This window comes from Schistocerca nitens, chromosome 3 (assembly GCF_023898315.1).
Source record: "Schistocerca nitens isolate TAMUIC-IGC-003100 chromosome 3, iqSchNite1.1, whole genome shotgun sequence".
Lineage (NCBI taxonomy): Eukaryota > Metazoa > Arthropoda > Insecta > Orthoptera > Acrididae > Schistocerca > Schistocerca nitens.
In genome coordinates this window covers 618,506,540-618,528,577 of record NC_064616.1, presented here as the reverse complement: position 1 = coordinate 618,528,577, position 22,038 = coordinate 618,506,540, and the positions used below count along the sequence as shown (strand labels likewise).

The window sequence follows — 22,038 nt, the reverse complement described above, 5'->3', positions numbered from 1 at the left end:
CACGATCAATTTCCTTCCCCATCCTTTCGGAATCCGAGCTTTTGCTCCGTCTCTAATCACCTAACTGCCTACGGGACGTTAAACTCTAATCCTCCACTCTTTATTTCGTGGTCCAGTACTCGCTCGTTCCTTCGTATGGTGCATATCTACTCACATAAATATAATTGTCATAGTACCACGATCTGTAAGTAAGGCTTTCGATTGTGATAACCAAGATTTTCTCACGCAAAAGTTAAAATACTACGGAACAAACAATATAGAATGTTCGTGGTTTTTATCTTACCGTATGACAGGAGGGAGAAAGTGCCGATTCCATGTCGAGCATATACCAATAGCTACAGCAGCATTTTAAGCTAGCAGGTGTGGTGTGGCGTAGAGTTTTATTTCGGGTCCTCTGTTTTTTTTTCTGAGATACGTAAATGATCTTTCATTTGCATTATCAGAAGATCCTGTTTCGGTCATTTCCGCAAATGATAAAAGTCTACTAATAAAACTAGTGTTAGCTAACTTTCTGAAATGGTAGATAATGAAATATTTAAAAATATCAACACATTTTCGAAGGAAAACGTATTGTTATGGAACTTTTACAATGCTCAATACGTAGAAATCGGTACTTCTCACAGAACTCCACAAGCTATAATAATAGGCTTCTCAAACAATAAAATATAAAAAGTAGACAGTGCTAATTTTTTGTGAGTACAGATAAAGTATAATCTTAAATAAAAAACACAGCTCTTAGAATTAATGAAGCGCCTTGGTTCAGCAGCATTTTCAGTACGCATAGTACTGATGTAAAATATTTTAACTTGAAGAAACAAATTTATTGTGTGCATCTCCATTCAATAATAAGTTATGGAAGTTCTTCGGGGATCTCAAATTACAAGCATATGATTTCCATAAAAAAGAAGCGTGTTTTAATAATTTCGTTCTAGAACATCCCGCAGAAAATTATTCAAGAAGCTTGCTATTTTGACAAGCGCCTTGTCGTCATCAATATTTTTATTTTCTCACAAAAAGTAGTGAAAGCATGGATATACCTCTAGAACAAAAAACAGTCTGTACAAACTCTTAAAGGAGTCATATATATAAGGGTATACATGTATTCACCAGTCTGCCGGAGCATATTAAATTTCTTGTATGCGCTGGAATTTAAGATTAAATCAAACAACTTTTTCTTGGGTAAATCCTACTGTATTGAAGAGTATTCAATACTTCACAACAATGATTTGATGATTATTGTGAAGAGTTTTTCTTAAGATGATATTTATCCCTATTTTTAAAAGTCAGTCTTCGAAAGAAAGAAATATATACATAAATGACCTAATAGATAACGTAGGAAATACTACGAGGCTTTTCGAAGATGATGTTGTTGTATTCAGAGAAGTTGTATTAATAAAAATTGTAGCGAAATGGTGGAAGACCTGCAGAGGATCGAAGCTTGGTGCAGGTAGTGCAATTGGCTCTCAACGTAAACAAATGTAACGTGCTACGAATACATAGACAGAAAGACCCAATAAAATTGAGGCAGATTCCAGAATTAGAATCATTGGAAGTATACTCAGGAAATGTAGCCCATCAACCAATACTTGAATGTTGCTCGTCAGTCTGGGATCCACACCAGACGAGTTTGATAGAGGAAACTGAGAAAATCCGAACAACAGCGGAGCGCTTCGTTACAGGTTCATTTAGAAAGCTCGAAAACGTCACGCAGATGCTCAGCGAAGTCCTGCTACAGGCACTGCAAGAGAGTTGTTCTGCATCAAGGGAAGCTTTACTGTTAATGTTCTGAGAGCGTACGTTCCTAGAAGTCAACTAATATATTGCATCTTCTTTTATATATTTCGTGAAACGACCATGAATGCAGATTCAAGGTCGCAAGGTGGCTGGCTAACAATCATTCTCTCTGAGCACAATTTCTCTTACAAAAACGTAAGTTTAATGGAACTGACGGATTTAGAAACATAGATAGAACTGATTTCCAAAACGTTGTCCTGCATAATTCAAACAACGGTGGAAGGAAAGAAACTTTTAATGACTGCGGAGAAACCGTCAAAGGACTCACAAAGCCCTAAATTTTCGGTCAAATCCTATTCGTTATATTTGTGACTGAACTTCCACTCAATATTCATCAAGCAGAATTGTTCTTTTGTAGATGATACTAGTGTTACAAAAATCCTATTAGAAAAGAAGCGATAGAAGAAATTGCTAATGATATTTTTCAAAGAATTATTAAGTGATTATTTAGTGATTCTGCGAAAGTGGTCTCTCACTAAATTTTGAAAAAAAGAGAACATTCTTTTCAGTTGTGTAAAACATATAAAGTTACACGAACAATTGATGTAGCACATGAACAGGAGTCAATAAAAAGGCTAGAATGTTCCAATTTTTTTGGGTGTTCATACTCATGAAAACTTGAACTGGAAGAAGCATATTACTGACCTACTCAAATAATTACATTCAGCTACTTCTGCTCTTCGTATAATTTCTGGCTTTGGGAACAAGCGAATCAATCACCTAACATATTTTGTATTTTTCACTCAATAATGTCTTGTGGAATAATTTTCTGAGGTATTTTATCAGTTATAAAGGACGTATTGATTACACAGAAGTGACCAGTAAGTATAATATACAGTGTTTACCCGCAGTCATCTTGTAGGCACATGGAAAACATGCTACTAAAGCACACACGGGCTGAGCGGTGAACCAGGCTAATAGTCGCTCATCGGACATTAATCTGCCTCATCTCTCATCCTCGTAAGATAGCGCGCTGAGCATTAAACTGCACGAGCAGGCCGGCTACCTCTGGAGATCATGTTTGGCTAACTAGACTGGAGAACGAAACACATAACCGCACCAATGTGATTTGAACCCCAATATTATAATTTTGGAAGTAAGATTAATAAAAATGAAAAAATTGTTGAAAAATATTTCTTAGTTGTTGTTATTAAAGGAAAGAAGATTGAGTTTGTGAGCTTCTGTAGAGAGACTGGGTTGATGCAGCTCTTCATGCCAGTCTGTCCTGTGCAGGCCTCATCATCTCCGAATAACTACTGCGACCTATAACTTTCTGAAACTGCTTACTGTATTCATCTCATAGTCTCCTCCTACAATTTTCACCACCACGCTTCCCTTCAATTTTGAACTGATGATTGATTGATGTCTCGCACTGCACAACTAATTTATTTTCTCCCCAGTTCTATTCATTACCTCTTCATTAGTTACGCGGTCTACCCATCCAGTCCTCAGCATTATTCCGTAGTACCACATTTAAAACGTTTCTACCTCTTTCCGTCCGAACTGAGTATCGTCCACATTTCACTTCCGTGGAAGTAAGATTAATAAAAACCACACAAATACGTTAAAAAGAATTCCTGACACTTAAATTTATATTCGATGCTAAAAATTTCCCATCTTCTTGAGAGATGTTTTGCTTGCCATTGTCAGTCTGCATTTTATATCTTGTGTACTTCGGCCTTCATCAGTTGTTTACCTTCCCAAAAAGAAAAATCAATTACCACTTTTAGTGTCTCATTTCCTAATCTAATTGTCTCGTCATCGCCTGATTTAATTCAACTACAGACCATTACCCTTATTATGCTTTTGTCAGTGTTCGTCTTGTATCCTCCTTTCAAGACGCTGTTCATTCCGTTCAATTGCTCCTCGAAGTTTTTTACTGTTTCTGGCAGAATTAATGTCTTTGGCAAATATCAAAATTTTTTATTATTCTTCCTGATCATTAATACCTTTTCAAATTTTTTCTTTGGTTTCCTTTATTACGTGCTCATAGTACTCGTTAAATAACATCGGGTATAGGCTACAACGTCGTCTCATTCCCTTCTTAACTATTGCTTTCCTTTTATGCCCTTCGATTTTTGTATATACGGTCTGGTTTCTGTACAAGTTGTGCGAGGGGCGTTCAATACCTAATGCAACACATTTTTTCTCTAAGCTGGTTTTATTCAGTATTCCAGTACACCATATTATTACCTACTGTTTTGGTACAAAATCCTATTTTTCAAAATAATATCCGTTCAGTGTGACGGCCTTACACCATCTCACTGGGAGGGCCTCAGCTCTACTGGTCGACGTCGAAGACAACTTCTTGCTGCATCAATAAACTCCCCATCATCCACGTATTGCTTCCCTCGGAGTGCATCCTTCTTTGGGCCAGAGAGACGGAAGTCGAAAGGCGAGAAATCCGGGCAGTAGGGTTGTTGAGGAAGAACAATCAAATGAAGTTATGTGAGTTATGGAAAAGGAGAAGCTCATTTACATTTTAGTGACGACGAACACGCTGAAGTCGTTCCTTCAGTTTCCTGAAGGTAGCATAATACACTTTAGAGTTGATCGTTGCACTATGATGGAGGACATCAAACTGACTACCCTTTCAGAATCTCAGAAGACCGTCTTCATGACTTTGCTTGCTCAGAGTGTGGCTTTCAACTTCTTCCTCGGAGAAGAGGCGGTGTGTCGCCACTCCATGGATTGTCATTTTGTTTCCGGTTCGAAGTGATGAACCCACGTTTCATCGCCTGTGACGAGGTTCGACAAGAAGCTGTCACGATCAGCCTCGTAGCGCGCAAGCAATTCCGGACAGACGATCCTTCGTTGCTCTCTATGGTCTACTGTTAGGTGGGGAGGAACCCAGCGGCCACCCCAACTGATGGATGAGTGTGTCAGCACTACTAACAGGGCCGTCCACTTGTGTAGCTAGGAGTTTGATTGTGAACCGTCGATCACCTCGAATGAGAGTGCCCGGATGTTCCAACACTGCAGGAGTCTGTGTGCGGCCGGCCGGCACGCGAGAGATCGTAGAGATTTGCGCGACCTTGTTGCGATGATGACAGACGCCTTACCCAACGACTTGCCGTGCTTTTGTTCACTACCAGGTCTCAGTAATGATTCTGCAAGGTCCTGTGAATATCTGCGATGCTATGGTTTTCCGCCAAAAGAAATTCAATGACAACGCTCCTCTTGGAACGGACTTTCATTACAGACGCCATTTTGAATATTACGTATAGCGTCGCCACCTGTCCAGACTTCAAGAAACAATACGGACTGAAGTGTGAATATTCTACGAAGTCCCACAACAACTTCCGCATTTTTTCGTCCGAAATTGGCCGAGAAAAAAATGTGTTACATTACTTATTGAACGTACATCGTAAGTAACCTTTCTTTCCCTGCCATCTAACCCCTGCTACCTTACGAATTTCGAACGCATTGATCGTGCCACTGATGTAGCGTTCAGCAGCTGCATTGTATTTTATCGATAAGGTAGCAGAATTTGACAGACTGTTTTCACACATTCTACATTTCGTAGTTTTTTTATCATCTTTAATTATTTGAAACTGCGTTGACAAGATGCTTCAGCCACTGACTTTTCTCAAAACTATTTTAATGTTCGGATAAGCATGTCTTAACCCGTTCTTTCAAAAACCTACAGAATGTCTAAATGTAAATCCGCTTTCACCTGGAACTTGAAAGCAACTGTATCATTAAGTAGCTATGCTGTATGAATATCTCTGCCATATTTGACACCAAAATCAACCAAACACTTTTCACGATAAGATAACCATCTTTCAATTTATACGTTTCCTAACAGGATCTTAAATTGAGGTCTGTTTTCAATTTCACTAATTATTCTTTATTCTGTACTTCAGAGCACTCTTGCTGAAACAGTTCACTGTGATTACTGTGTGCATATACAGAGGGAAAGGCTTCTTCTCCCACGAAGAAGACAGAACACGAGCACTAGAACAACTCATATGTCTATTCCGGTCAATTCTTAAACCATCTTTTTTTTTCTTTTTTATTCTTTGTCGGTTTTTGAGTCTCATATGTGCGTACGCCATTGGTGGGGGATTATCGCACACCCACTCGGTACAGCACTGAGTGTACAACACTTTTGGGAACACCATACACAAAGACCAAGGCCGATCTTTGTCATGTTATTTCTTTCAGAGTAGATCCCCATACCGTTGTTAGGAAATGGATCGCGTTAAAATTGTATAGTAATCATGGCCTTTACGTTTCGTGCATTAAAATAAACTTCCGAGAAATTAAATCAGAGATACCCACCTAGCTCCGCGAGGCTGTTCGCAGATGATGCTGTTGTGTATAAGGAGATTACAATGTCAGACAATGGCAAAATAAAGAAAGATCTGTGGAGGATCGATAACTGGTGTGGGGAGATGCTGTTAACCGCCAACGCAAATAAATGTAACGTATTGGACATGAGTAAGCGGAAGGCACCTATTACTGTTTGATTACACAATGTGCGAAAAATCGCTGGAGACAGCAACGAACGTAAAATACCTAGGAGTTACCAGCTGGAGCGACCTAGAGTGGAATGGCCACATACAACTAGTAGTGGGGAAAGAAATGGTTGATAAAACATTATTCCCACAGAGTCTTGAGTATTGTTCATCAGTCTGGGATCCTTATCAGCTACGATTAATATAAGAGGTAGAGGATGTCCAAATAAGAGAAATGTGTTTTGTCATGGGTTTGGTTAGAGAGCACGACAGCCATGCAGAAATGGTCATCAAACTCCTTTTACTGTTGCAGTTCAAAGAAGTGCATTCCAAGAAATGTCTGGCAATGTCAGCTCTCACAAAAGCATACACACTGTTGTTTTCCTTCTGTATCTGTGAATGAAACGGAAAGAAAGCTTATGTGAGAGTGTATAAAGGAGCAGATATGTAGAGGGTAGAGGAGGGGGGATGGATAGGGAGAGTGGGGGCCAGGAGGGGATGGACAGAGAGAGGGAGGATATGGACAGAAAGGGAGGAGAGAAGGCATGTTGTGCAAGTAGTATTGGCCTGTCTTGCAGGGGCTAAATTTCCTGATGGGCCCATCTGGGAAGAGGGGTGAGGACATGGATGGTACAGGAGAGGGGAGGACGAGAAGGACAGAGTAAAGTAAGGAGGAGATGGACAGATAGAGAGGAGGTGGGAGGTGATGGGCAGGGAGATGGGGAGGCAGATGGGAAACGAAGACGACAAAGAGAGATGGGAGAAGGAAATGGAGAGACATAGAGAATTGGAAGGAGGAGTTGAACAGACAGACGTGGAAGGATGAGGTGGACAGAGAGAAGGGGTATGAAGGGATGGACACATAGAGGGGGAGTAAGAAACGAGTGCAATATGTGTCAAACAAGTACATGAGCTAGTGTACAGTATATACAGGGTAGCCAAAACAGTCTGAAAAGTTGGTATGAGTGTGGCAGGGTAGATTGTACTGATAGAAAGAGAAGGGTATGAACAGAGAGATGGGAGAAAGGAAGTGACAGTCAGAGAGAGAGAGAGAGAGAGAGAGAGAGGGATAACGAGATGGGCAGAGGGGAGAGGAGGATATGGACCAAAAGAGATGGGAGAAGGAGATATGTGCAATATATGTGTCGAGCATGTGCATGGGCGAAAAGCTGCGGACGAAAGGCAAGGTATACAATAGAAAAGTACTCTCAGTTTAGCATTTCACAGTGTTTCGCCAAGTATAGATGTAGGTAATGGATACAAGGCAGCAGTTGCAGTGATGCGTGGATATTTCAGAACAAGCCAGCAACTAAAGTTGGCCAGAATACATATAATCTGAACAATAACAATGGTTTCTGGAAAAATAAGCGAAACTTTATGCAAATTTACATCGCAAATTTCATTCCCAAAAGGCACAGCGACACAAATCCAAGTAATTATACTGGTCAACAAACTGAAATTTTGCTTCTGCATCTGGTTTCTAACTACGCGTATTTATGTAATTTTGGGACGAGGATTTCAGAAGAGCAGACAAATTTTTCCATCACGCTACATTTCTGAAACACAATATAACAATAAAAATTGTATCGCTTTCATATCAGACACGACATGAACATTAGTAAAACCAAAGTATGATGTATAAACGCGATGAACATCAATAAAACAAAAGTATGAAGTACATGACTCGAAATTTGTCCAAACATTTACATAAAACACCAAAACAATTATCATATTATAAAATAATTCACATTACGATCAAAACAGTAATCATAACTGGAAATATTGGATGATGATGCTTCTATTTTGTAAGATTTCTCATCAGTTTCCCTAAACAACAACGTATAATCGTTCATCATTGAGGGTTCCAGCTTCCGTGGTAAAAGTATATTGGCGGAAACGTTCACTCATATCGGTAACCGCCACCATATTTCACAGGAAAAAATTAAACTACGAATAAAAAAGCGTATTGTTGCAACAGTCTACAATACTTTTTGTGTTTGTGCAACAGTACAATCGCTATGGAAACATAATTCCCTTCTCTTTTGTTGCACAAAAATTCATGAAAAATTGCTTTGAAAGAAGTTGCAACATGCAAATTGAGATTCGCAAGTTTAGCATCGACAGTCTCATCGATGACATATTTTCTGTTTGTGGCCCCATAAAAACATCTTCTTCCAAGTAGGCTTCGCTACCCTAGGAAAAACTCCTTTCACATGATTTATCGAAGTTTTTTTTTTTTCAGAATTCTTCGTCTGGCCTAATCTAATGTGAAGCGGAGGCTGTAAAACTTTAATGGACGAAAGTAATAGTTCTTAAAAGTAATGGTTTGTTCGTAACGTTTCATTTCCTTTAACATGGGTATGTCTCCTAAGCCATTTCTTGACATTCTGGTTTTTGAGGTCTCCTCTGCCCCCCCCCCCCCCAAAAAAAAAGCGTTTTGTGAAACTGGTCTGTAAAACTGTAAGCAGTGTAGTAACTTTTAAATCACAGAAAGATCATAAACTCATGATATTTATACTTGATGGCCTTCTTATCCACTAAATGACCCAAAGGTACTGATGGAAGTTTGTTACCATTACACAAAAATGTCGCTTCTAAGCTGTTTTTAGATGCAGCAGATAAACAGTTGCCAGTGTTGAGCGTTATGCTGAACATCCGGATCTTGGATAAACGATTTACATTTGTTCGTACACGCAAACTGGCGCTAGCTAACGCAAAAATGTAACTATATACTGACACTTTTTACATATAAAATATATAAAGAAGTGAAATAAAATCGACCGGAAATAAAAAAATATGATTTTAAATATATCTAGAATCTTGGGAGATACCACAACTATAACGGTTCGTTTTGATCTTACAATCAAAAATACGTAGGCCTATCTCACACAGCATATTCAGACTGATTACTGACCAGAGTTATTGAGTGTGCAGCTTAGCACTAGATGGAGGCGAGCACTTCAGGCCTTAAATTTGGAGTCAGTATTGTGTGTGTTGCAGGTTTTGTTGCTGGGGAGCGTGGTGGCGCTGGCCGCGGCGTCGCTGCGGCCCACCAACCCAGACCAGCTGCACGAGCTGCTGCTGTGGGCGCAGCGGGTCCAGTCCGCTGGGGCGCACTCTGGCGCGCGCCTGCACGATAAGCCGGTGAGCACACTTCTCTCCCATCAACCTGGCCCATTCTCACCTCTTTCCGAGGAACGTGGTTATCCAGACATGCGTAAGCGGACCGGGCAGGCCACTCGAGAATCCGCTCATTCCTCAAAGCATGCCTTGTGAGAACTACGGTGTGGGACCTTGCATTATCCCGTTCGAAAATTGTACTTGGTACGACCGTTACGAAGTGTAAGACAACAAGGTATAACATTTTTTACTCATACTGGCAAGCATTCAGCCTCCATTGTACATTTACCTTACCTTTCAATCTGTTATCATAGAGAAACATAACTGTTGTGTAACGTTAACACCGAAATCGAATGGAAATAAAATAAGACCTGTAAATACAACTGAAGGTATCATCCGTGCAACATAAAGTTTACCAGCCATGTTATCATATCCGATATCTCCCCCACCACACCTGCAACTTTTCACCAGATCTACGGGCGCGTTGGGGCTATCTGGCGGCTATAAACAGAAGCGACAGTCATTGCTGAACAACAAAGAATGCTACTTAATGTCCCAATTGACTCTGGCAAGTCTCAGTTATCTATGGTACGGTGTCAACGGTAAAAGACACAGGGAAACTCGAGCCCTCAACCCATCTTCCGGCAATCCGAACTACATCTACGTCTAAACCAATATACGAACTCCGAAAGCCATCATATCGTGAATTTGTACTACGACTAATAATTCCCTTTCCTGTTCCGTTCGTCAATGAAGGGAGGGAGAAATTGCTGTTTATATACTTTCGTACGAGCCCTGATTTCTCTTATCTTGTGTTTGCGGTCCTTAGGCGAAATGTATCTAGGCCTCCAGTCTGTTGTAAATGCCGGTTCTCTAAACTTCCTCAATAGAGCTTCACGAAAAGTAGGTCTTATTCCATCAAGTGATATCCATTTGAGTTAACGTAGTATCCTTAATATCCACATGCTGATCGAAGCTACCAGTAACAAATCTAACAACACGCCTCTGGCGGATCGTGGTGACACTTTTCCTGTAACCTCTGGTTGGACTTCAGCTTTTGTCATCCGTCTGTTTATCCAAACAGTCATTTGAAGTATTCTACGATCTTCTGGTGGTGTAGTCCTTCAGAGTCCTTGGGGGTATAGCCAGCTGTGTGTGCCATCTGTAGTTATGATGGTCCCTTGTTCCTCATGGCAGTGACGCGACCTTTCTCAGAGACCGGAAGAAGGAGATAAGCCACAGTTTTTGATCGAGGGAGGTGGAATGGTATTAAAATCTCGTTAGGAAACTCTCCACAATTCCATTAGTCGCTCGACTGTCACGCTATCGTGGCCAAACTGCGAACTATGACTCCGCTTTCCTCCATCAAAAACTGTGGCTGGTAGGATACATTTTGTGAAAATTTAGCTTAATTTGGCGTAATTAAAGAATTGGTGCACATTTTGTATCGATTTGATGTGTTCTTCTCAGTCTACATAAATTGGAGTTCTTCCCCAATTTTATTTTTTTATCGATTTCAGCGCCATCTGTTTCAGACAAAACATGATTACTTTTTTATCAAGAATCCGAATCTGCAATAAAAAATGGGGGTTTCCATTTAAGATTTAAAGGTTGTCCCCGCCCCACCCCAAGGGGGCGGGGACTGGGGCTCACGTGTAGTATCATTTGATGTCCCCATTTGAGCTTACGAACTTGTCTTACCAACTATTTTTACCCAATGTATAGTTTTCGAGATAATCTCATCCGAAACTTCAGATGGACCACCCTGTATATACACATCATACTCTGCAACAACGCTCTCAAATGGAAACTTTTTGATAGCCCCTTCCCCCTTATACACTATTGTTTAACGAAGGCGCTGTTGCAAATCAACTGGCAGCTCTGGAATATGATAAAAATCAATTCAATATTGAATAACAAGGGGGAGGGGGACAGTAGACTTTAATATCTAGAAAAGAAAGAACTACGTTTTGCTGCTGTACATGTCTATAACAGAGCAGTTACTCAACTTTCATAACACTTTACACTCTAAGACAAAAACGCAGCACGAGGGAATTATCTGAATGGGACGGAAATCGGTAGATGGGATCTAAATGTACAGACAAACAAATGATTACAGTTTCAGAAAAAACTGTATTATTTATTCAAGAGAGAGAGCTTCACAGATTCGTCAAGCCAATAATGCATTGGTCCACCTCAGGCCGTGATGCAAACAGTTATTCAGCCCTGCCCATAATGCTCCAAATGGATCTCAACCTGGGAGATATCTGCACGCTTGCTGGCCAAGGTATGGTGTGGCAACCACGAAGACAAGCAGTAGAAACTCTCGCCGTGTGCGGGCGGAAATTATCTTGCTGAAATGTAAGCCCAGGATGGCTTGCGATGAAGGGGCGTAAAATATCACCGACGTACTGCTATGCTGTAAGGGTGCCGCAGATGACAACCAAAGAGGTCCCGATATGAAAAAAAGTATTACCCAGACCACTACTCCCAGCTGCCGGGCTGTATGGCGGGAGACAGTCAGGTTGGTATCCCACCAGTGTCTGAGGTGGGTCTAGGCTCTCCTTTGCTGGGACTACTGAAGACAACTGTACTATAATAAGCGTGACTCCCGCCCGCACACGGCGAGAGTATCTAGTGCTTGTCTTTGAGCTTGTCAAACCCTACCTTGGCCAGCAAGGCGCCGGATCTCTCTCCAGCTCAGAACGTTTGGAGCGAGGCCCTCCTACCATCTCGGGATTTTGACGATCTAACGCGCCAATTGGACATAATTTGGCACGATATCCCTCAGGAGGACATCCAACAACTATTTCAATCAATGCCAAGCCGAACAACTGCTTGCATAAGGGCCAGAGGTGGAACAAGCACATTGACTTGCTGAATTTCTGAAGCTCTTTCTTCTAACATTGTAATCGTTTGTTTACGTGTACATGTACATCACATGTACCGATATCTGGCGCTTTCGGATAATTACTTTGTGGTGCATCGTTCTTGTCAACTGGCGGAAATTACGGGTTATGATGACACTTTTATACCATGAGGCACAATAAACATTCATCGGCACGTAATTAAAAAAATTATTACCTCATCCTGACAAAAAGGAAAGTCTTAGAAATAACACAACAGGTAAATAAGTAGTAGCAAACGATCTACGCAGCCAATCCTAGAAATTCGTGCATGTGTGCTGCTGCAGTGTCATGGCATTTTTACCCAGCCTGTCTCTTGGAGCACCTGGGTCATGTCCTTCCTCTATCAGATCAAAACCAAGAGTGAGGTCTTAGACAGCGGCTTTAGCATGCTGACATCCACATCACACTTAACTGCAAGATTTTGAAGAACTCAGCCAATGGGCATTCACCAGATTCCACACCAAAGTCGGGCCACCTACCCTTGATGCAAATACCGGCTTCTTATGTGGTATGTCTAAAATATACCTCTGCCTTTAAGATGAGTGTTTTTATTTTTGATCTCACTGTGTTAATATTTCGTAACCTAGGATTCGTTATTTCGCTCCATAGTCTCTTCCCATAATTTCTCCGTTCGTTCAAAATCTCCCTCTTCTCGAGGATGGGGAGATTGGGGTGAGGGGGAAGATCAGTTCATTCGAGAGAGAAGCACCTCATCGTTTCGGTAATGTGACACACAGTTTCTCCTGGATGAAGAGATGCCCCCCTCCCCACCACCTCCCCCAACTCCCTGTACTAGGTGCCACTTCTCGCTTTGGCCGATCATAAAACTATACCAGAGATTACAGTTTTCTTGCAAACTGTTGCCATCTCGCTACCTTACCACAGAAACAAATATTAGTGGATGATGATTTTGTGGCTGTCGTGTCAAAGGATTTATGGAGAGGGAATTGTAGTTGCCCTGATAAAAGCGAGCCTCACATAACAAGGTATGCGTCACAAGTGTTGATATTTTCCGGCAGAGCTCCCAGGAAAAGCCTTCGCACAGCCAGCAGAACGAGCGGCCAGCAGTGCCCATCAGCCCGCCGCCGCCGCCGCCGCCGCCGCCGCCGCGGCCGCAGCCGCAGGTGTGGTCGCCGCCGCCCGTCGCGGACTCCGTGCTGGAGCTGCTGCGGCCCGGGCTGCCCGCTTACGAGGAGTACGACCGCAACCAGCGCTTCTCGCACTCCTTCCTGCACGGATACCGACACACCTGACCGCACCACGCTGTAACTGTAACACAATAAAGCTCGTCACACTCACCAAACTTTCTTTTCTTCGTGATTTTTATCATCCTTTCCTACGTTCGCTCTGACGATCCTTTCCAGAGGTGTCCATTCTTTAGCTGGCACCAGAACCCCAGTACGAGACCGCGAGTGCAGTAGCTGGAAGAAAGCAATCTGCCAAACAGCCGCAAGTCCAGGTCTGCATTTCGCACGAATCCCACGATGGATGTAGCTGTGTTTCCGCTACACATATACACTTCAAAAGCGAAATTCCACCGCTGATCATTAAAACTCGAACACCAGAGCAAATAGAAAATAACGAAAATTTGCTTATTGTGTGTAAACTGAGTAATGGGATGAATGCAAGATTAGATTTGAAGGTAATTCAGGTGCACAAGGGTGCGAAGTGTAATACACAGAGCTACATTACTAGCCATTAAAATTGCTACACCAAGAAGAAATGCAGATGATAAACGGGTATTCATTGGACAAATATATAATACTAGAACTGACATGTGATTACATTTTCACGCAATTTGGGTGCATAGATCCTGAGAAATCAGTACCCAGAACAACCCCCTCTGGCTGTAATAACGGCCTTGATACGCCTGGGCATTGAGTCAAACAGAGCTTGGATGGCGTGTATAGGTACAGCTGCCCATGCAGCTTCCCCATGCAGCTTCAACACGATACCACACTTCATTAAGAGTAGTGACTGGCGTATTGTTACGATCCAGTTCCTCGGCCACCAATGACCAGACTTTTTCAATTGGTGAGAGATCTGGAGAATGTGCTAGCCAGGGCAGCAGACGAACATTTTCTGTATCCAGAAAGGCCCGTACAGGACCTGCAACATGCGGTCGTGCATTATCCTGCTGAAATGTAGGGTTTCGCAGGGATCGAATGAATGGTCGTAAAACATCTGAAATCTAACGTCCACTGTCCAAAGTGCCGTCAATGCGAACAAGAGGTGACCGAGACGTGTAACCAATGGCACCCCATACCATCACGCCGGGTGATACACCAGTATGGCGATGACGAATACACGCTTCCAATGTGCGTTCACCGCGATGTCGCCAAACACGGATGCGACCATCATGATGCTGTAAACAGAACCTGGATTTATCCGAAAAAATGACGCTTTGCCATTCGTGCACCCAGGTTCGTCGTTGAGTACACCATCGCAGGCGCTGCTGTCGGTGATGCAGCGTCAAGGGTAACCGCAGCCATGGTCTCCTAGCTGATAGTCCATGCTGCTACAAACGTCGTGGAACTGTTCGTGCAGATGGTTGTAGTCTTGCAAACGTCCCCATCTGTTGACTCAGGGATCGAGACTTGGCTGCACGATCTGTTACAGCCATGCGGATAAGATGCCCGTCATCTCGACTGCTAGTGATACGAGGCCGTTAGGATCCAGCACGGCATTCCGTATTACCCTCCTGAACCCACGGATTCCATATTCTGCTAACAGTCATTGGATCTCGACCAACGCGAGCAGCAATGTCGCGACACGATAAACCGCAATCGCGGTAGGCTACAATCCGACCTTTATCAAAGTCGGAAACGTGATGGTACGCATTTCGCCTCCTTACACGAGGCATCACAACAACGTTTCACCAGGCAACGCCGGTCAACGGCTGTTTGTGTATGAGAAATCGGTTGGAAACTTTCCTCATGTCAGTACAGTGTAGGTGTCGCCACCGGCGCCAACCTTGTGTGAATGCTCTGAAAAGCTAATCATTTGCATATCACAACATCTTCTTCCTGTCGGTTAAATTTCGCGTGTGTAGCACGTGATCTTCGTGGTGTAGCAATTTTAATGGCCAGTAGTGTACAATCTATCGCAGCAACAATGGTTCTAAGGTGGCTGGGCATCAAGTCGAACTGAACTTGGATGACATAAACTGTTACGTCGTTCCACGCTGCTTCATCTTCATGTCTCAGTTCATCAATCCTGACGAGTGGTACATGCTAGTCTCTCGGCAACCTGTGACCATATGTTTTCAATGGGTGAGAGGTTTGGAGACGAGCTGGCCAGATCTACGTCTGACACACTCTATATCGAGGTAGGTCAAGACAGCACACGTAACAAGTGGTCATGGAGATCTTGAAGACAGGGCGCAGATACCAGCAATAACACATCAGAAGCGTAACGGGTGCTGCCCAAGTTATCGGCTATACGACCCAGAGGTGATCGTGATGTGTACCGAAATGCACTCCAGAACATTAAGGTTCTTGCAGACGATGACGATAATGAATGTAATATGGCAACGTTCTCTCTCCTCAGAGCCAACATACTCAGGTATGTCCATCGCGATGCTGTATGCAGAATCGGGGACCTGTCTGAAAAGTACACGTGCTGCCACTTCTGTGTCCAGTATTGTCTCTACTGCTGTGTCAAGAGAAGTTGAAACAATGGTAGCAGTGCTGATAATTAGTGGTGCTCCATATATCATAGTAGTGTGAAGTGGCTACTTCTCTTGTTGCAAGTAAACCCATTTCCTGACGCAGGGTACGTACAGGGAATAGGCAAAATAATATGGACACCCGTACTTACTTGGGAATTGTTTATTAATATGGGGTTCGACCCCCATTTGCCGGTAATACAGCTGCGATTCTTCTTAGAATACTGGCATATAATGACTGTATAGTCTTCACTGGAATGTAATGCCACTCTTCGATCAGAACCTCTTCCAGCTCCCGTAGTGACGAGGGAGGCGGAAATCTGCTCCGGAGTCTGCACTCCAATATCGCCCACAAGGGACTGTGCTGGCCAGAGAAGGCCCCGCAGTTCAGTTGCATGCTCCGCATACGACGATCGTACTTTCCTGGCTGTGTGAATGGGTGCATTAACGTCCTGAAATATGGCATCATTGTTGGGAACAACATTTGAATCATGGGAGCACTTGATCACCTAAAATGTTCATATAATCGTTGGCTGTAACACGGCCTTTGACAGTAATGATGGGGCCAGCAGAATACCATGATATGGCTACCCTCACCATCACGCTTCCACCTCCATGCTTAACTACTGGAATCAAGCAATCGGGTTTCTTTTGGCGTTCTCCAGACGTAAACCCCTGCCCGATGTTGGAACTAACGAAAATGTTGACTCGTCGGACCGTATGACGTGTTTCCACTGATTTATGCTCCTGACACCATGTTTTACGCTACTCTGCGTTGGTTGTCGTCACTAATCGATTCGGTATATCAGCTCGTCCGTGAATATTCTCTTTATGGAGTTCTCGGCGTACAGAGTCGATAGATACGGGGTCACGAAGATGCTATTGAGCTCTGCAGTCACTTTAGCCGCCGTAGTTTTGTGTTATTTTGACACAATTCATATTAGCGGACGACTATTTCTGTCATTTAGATTTGATCTGCGCCCACTATTACGTTTACACGATGGTGTCCTTCCATGTTTTGTGTAGTCTGTCATGACTGTTGAGCTCCAGTTAATCAGGTCCCCATAATCTGCTAGGTCTTTCATTGTACGTCGGCCTCGGCCTCTGAATGCAAATACGAAGTGTGCATTACTCGTAAACAACCTGTACTGATGCCTAGTCCGTACTGAATACGCACAGTCCAGCGCATCACATGCCTTACCTGCATTGTTGACCGTCAAACACAATTATCCCGCCGGCCGGTGTGGTCGAGCGGTTCTAGGCGCTTCAGTCTGGAACCGCGCGACCGCTACGGTCGCAGGTTCGAATCCTGCCTGGGGCGTGGATGTGTGTGATGTCCTTAGGTTAGTTAGGTTTAAGTAATTCTAAGTTCTAGGGGACTGATGACCTCAGCAGTTAAGTCCCATAGTGCTCAGAGCCATTTTTGAACAATTATCCCCTTACTACCGCTGTTCACATTATTTTGCTATCCCTATACGGTGTTAAATATGTCCCCCTGAATTCATATATTCCATGTTAGTATGACAGTCGTGGGATACAGACCAATGCGATCGTTCGTATTGCGGATTGATAAATGATAGTCAAGACAGGTCACGACCCCGCCACGGACACTTACAGGTAGACATTTCCCCTTCTCGAACGAGGCATAACACCAGCTTCTCGCAAACCACAAACATTCAAATCTGATTCCTGAATGAGAAACTAACTGTATAATTTTTCTTTACATACAGAACATACATTGGTAAGTCAAAACTCTATGACCATAGCCCACCGAGACGTGGGATGCCGCCTGATGGTTTTGCGGGCATGTGACGCGGAAACAAAAATAAGTAAGCGAAGCAAACACGGACCCGGGTGATCCTAGAGAACACATGGGCTGCAAGTGGGAAAATCCATTGAGGTAAGCGACTTTGACGAAGGACAGATTATTATTACGCACAGCCTGTGAACAAGTATCTCGAAAATGGCGTAGCTGGTCGAATGTTCACGTGCTACTGTCGTGAGCATCTACGGAAAGAGGTAGGACAGTGGAACAACCACTAGGTGCTAAATGGTTGGACGTCCTCAACTCTTCACAGAACGTCGGGTTCTGAGGCTTGGCTGCTCTGTAAAGTAGGATAGATGGTGGTTAGTGGCATCTCTGCCGAAAGACCACAATGCTGATGCACACACAGGTATTTCAGAGCACTCCGTTCATCGTGCATTGGTGAACATCGAGCACCCAGTAGACCACCCCTACATATTTACATGTTGATTCAACAACATAGCCAATTACGACTGCATTGGGCATGGGACCATCGGATTCGACTGTCGATCAATGGAAACGTGTTGGTTCTTCGGGTGAATCATATTTTTGCTTCACTAGGTCGATGGTCGTCTCCACAAACGTTGTCAGCAAGGTGAACGGCGGCTCGAAACTTGCAGAGCGCCACTGACGCAGGCTGGTGGGAGCAGTATTATGCTGTGGGTGACATTCTCCTGCACTTGCATAGGATCTGTGGTAGGAATCAAATACAAGCTGACAGCTGCGAACCGCCTGCGTCCCTTCATGCTTGGTATCATCCCTGACTGCGATGTCATCTTGCAGCAGTATAATTGTCCACGTCTCAGAGCCAGAACCGTGCTTCAGTAATTTGAGGAACATTACAGCGAATTCACCTTGATGTTTCGATGACTAAATTAGCCTGATGTAAATCCTATGGAACCCATCTGTGTCGCTATCGGGTGGCATTACCGCGAATGCAAACCAGCGGCCCGTTATTCACGCGAAATACACTACTGGCCATTAAAATTAATACACCAAGAAGAAATGCAGATGATAAACGGGTATTCATTGGACAAATATATTACACTAGAACTGACGTGTGATTACATTTTCACGCAATTTGGGTGCATAGATCCTGAGAAATCAGTACCCAGAACAACCACCTCTGGCCGTAATAACGGCCTTGATACGCCTCGGCATTGAGTCAAACAGAGCTTGGATGGTGTGTACAGGTACAGCTGCCCATGCAGCTTCAACACGATACCACAGTTCATCAAGAGTAGTGACTGGCGTATTGCGACGAGCCAGTTGCTCGGCCACCAGTGACCAGACGTTTTCAGTTGGTGAGAGATCTGGAGAATGTGCTGGCCAGGGCAGAAAGGCCCGTACAGGACCTGCAACATGCGGCCGTGCATTATCCTGCTGAAATGTAGGGTTTCGCAGGGATCGAATGAAGCGTAGAGCCACGGGTCGTAACACATCTGAAATCTAACGTCCACTGTTCAAAGAGCCGTCAATGCGAACAAGAGGTGACCGAGACATGGCGATGACGAATACACGCTTCCAATGTGCATTCACCACGATGTTGCCAAACACGGATGCGACCATCATGATGCCGTAAACAGAACCTGGATTCATCCGAAAAAATGACGTTTTGCCATTCGTGCACCCAGGTTCGTCGTTGAGTACACCATCGCAGGCGCTGCTGTCGGTGATGCAGCGTCAAGGGTAACCGCAGCCATGGTCTCCTAGCTGATAGTCCATGCTGCTGCAAACGTCGTCGAACTGTTCGTGCAGATGGTTGTTGTCTTGCAAACATCCCCATTTGTTGACACAGGGATCGAGACGTGGCTGTACGACCCGTTAGAGCCATGCGGGTAAGATGCCTGTCATCTCGACTGCTAGTGATACGATGCCGTTGGGATCCAGCACGGCGTTCCGTATTACCCTCCTGAACCCACGGATTCCATATTCTGCTAACAGTCATTGGATCTCGACGAACGACAGCAATGTCGCGATACGATAAACCGCAATCGCGATAGGCTACAATACGACCTTCTCCTCCTTACACGAGACATCACAACATCACAACATCACAATAACGTTTCACCAGGCAACTCCGGTCAAAAAAAAAAAAAATGTTCAAATGTGTGTGAAATCTTATGGGACCTAACCCCTAAGGTCATCAGTCCATAAGCTGACACACTACTTAATCTAAATTATCCTAAGGACAAACACACACACCCATGACCGAGGGAGGACTCGAACCTCCGCCGGGACCAGCCGCACAGTCCATGACTGCAGCGCCCCAGACCGCTCGGCTAATCCCGCGCCAACGCCGGTCAACTGCTGTTTGTGTATGTCAGCGCGTTGTAGGTGTCGCCACCGGCGCCAACCTTGTGCAAATGCTCTGAAAAGCTAATCATTTGCATATCACAGCAGCTTCTTCCTGTCGCTTAAATTTCGCGTCTCTAGCACGTCATCTTCGTGGTGTAGCAATTTTAATGGCCAGTATTGTACATGACCTTTGCGTGGACCTCTAATGTCACCTACCTCCACAAACCTACCAGTGAACTGTAGGATCCCCATACGCAGAATCAATGATGTATTTCGTTCCAGAGACGGAAAACAAGCTATGAAACAGGTGATTACAATGTTTTGATTCATGAGTGAAGGTGATATTACTTCTACTTATTTTGTGCGGTCGTGCTGTAATACTAATCATTTGCATATCCAAGCACGTACTCGTACTATAGTTCATGCCAGTTCGACGTCTGTTGCATCTCATCATCATGATATAGCAATTTTGATGGTCGGCAGTGTACGTGATAGAACCTTGCTGTGATGGATTTAGTAAGGAGTGCATTGGGAACACAGATTCTTGTCATCTTGCTATAAGATATGCCCACATCGTGAAACTAGTCTGTTTTAAAACATCCTGGTATACTAAAACTTTTTCTCGGGCTGGGAATCTAACCCATAACTTTCCTTTCACGAGCAGTACTCTTACCGACTGAGCTGTCCAAGCACAGCTCAGAGCCCCAATTCTGTCAGTACCTACCTGTTACTTTCTAAACTTCACAGAAGCTCTCCTACCCCTGGAACATATGATATCGTATAGAAATGGCATAGCCAAAGTAAAAGGCAAATTGTAGGTTCCATTCCTAGTGCGACCCAAATTCTTAAACATCAAAGAAGCTTCAAATACTGCACACACTGTTGAAGAGTGTAACACTCCTTATAATTTAAGTTAATCACTGTTATTAATATTGAATGCATAACACTTTGCGGGTGGTCTTCAAAATATTTATTTTGTCATGAAGCTGATTTCGGCTTCGCAAGCCACCGTCAGATGCCAGTTGAAGTTTGCAACCACGTATACACGGTCCCGTCATATTAATATGACCACCGCCGATGTTCGACGTCAACGTGCAGTAAACACTCACAGACGGCTGGTGGCAGCACTAACAGTGGAGGGTATATAAAGTGTGTCTGGGTCGCGGAAAACGGTGCAATCGTCGCAGTCCGGAAACGGAGCGATTTATCTGACGTCCAAAAGGAAATGATCGCTGGGTTTCGGGCCTAGAGTGGAAGCATGTCCGAAACGTTTAAGTTTCTACTGTTCGCGTGCCATCGTGGTTAAAGCATACCGTGCAAGACAAAATGACGCTATGCGAAATTAGTGCACCACGAGTTATAGGTGAACTTTTCAGATGAACCTCGTTTCTTGCGCCATCCGACAGATGGCCGTTCGCGTGTACGTCCGTACAACTATCGTCGGAAGGATCCAGGCTGGAGGAAGGAACGTTATGGTCTAGGGAACGTTTCCCTGGCATTCTTTGGGTGATCTCGTCATTCTGGAAGACACGATGGATCAACACAAGCATGCATCTATCCTTGGGGACCATATCCAACCCTAAATGCAGTTTATTTTTCCTCTGCACGATGGCATCTACCAGCAGGACAATGCAACGTGTCACATCACTCACAGTGTACGTGCGTGGTTCTAACAGTATCAGGATGAGTTTACCATACTCCTCTGGCCACCAATTTCCCCAGCTTTGAACAAAATCGAGAATCTGTATGATCACCTCAATTGGGCTGTTCGCATCATGGATCCTAAAACGAGAAACGTATCACAGCTGGCCACGTCACTGGTGTCGGTATGGCTCCACATCCCTGTAAGTATCTCACTGACTCTCTTTCTGTATGTCCGTGCCGCAAAAGTGGGTTATTAGGCTTTTGACAGGTGGTCACATTAATGTGACGGAACCGTGTATCAGGATCACTCAAAAATAAATGAGCCACAGGCTGTAAAATGAA

General features: G+C 43.8%; 1 protein-coding gene across 1 annotated transcript in view; it reads left to right on the top strand.

The window, feature by feature from the left end:
* Positions 1 to 13,586, top strand: part of LOC126249363 (ras-associated and pleckstrin homology domains-containing protein 1-like) — a 63,867-nt gene extending 50,281 nt beyond the window's left edge. The window contains exons 3-4 of the mRNA XM_049951016.1: positions 9,255 to 9,398; positions 13,303 to 13,586. Of these exons, the coding sequence (XP_049806973.1) occupies positions 9,255 to 9,398; positions 13,303 to 13,536 (378 nt within the window). The 3' untranslated portion in view covers positions 13,537 to 13,586. The remainder of the gene's footprint in view (positions 1 to 9,254; positions 9,399 to 13,302) is intronic.
* Positions 13,587 to 22,038: the final 8,452 nt, after the last annotated feature.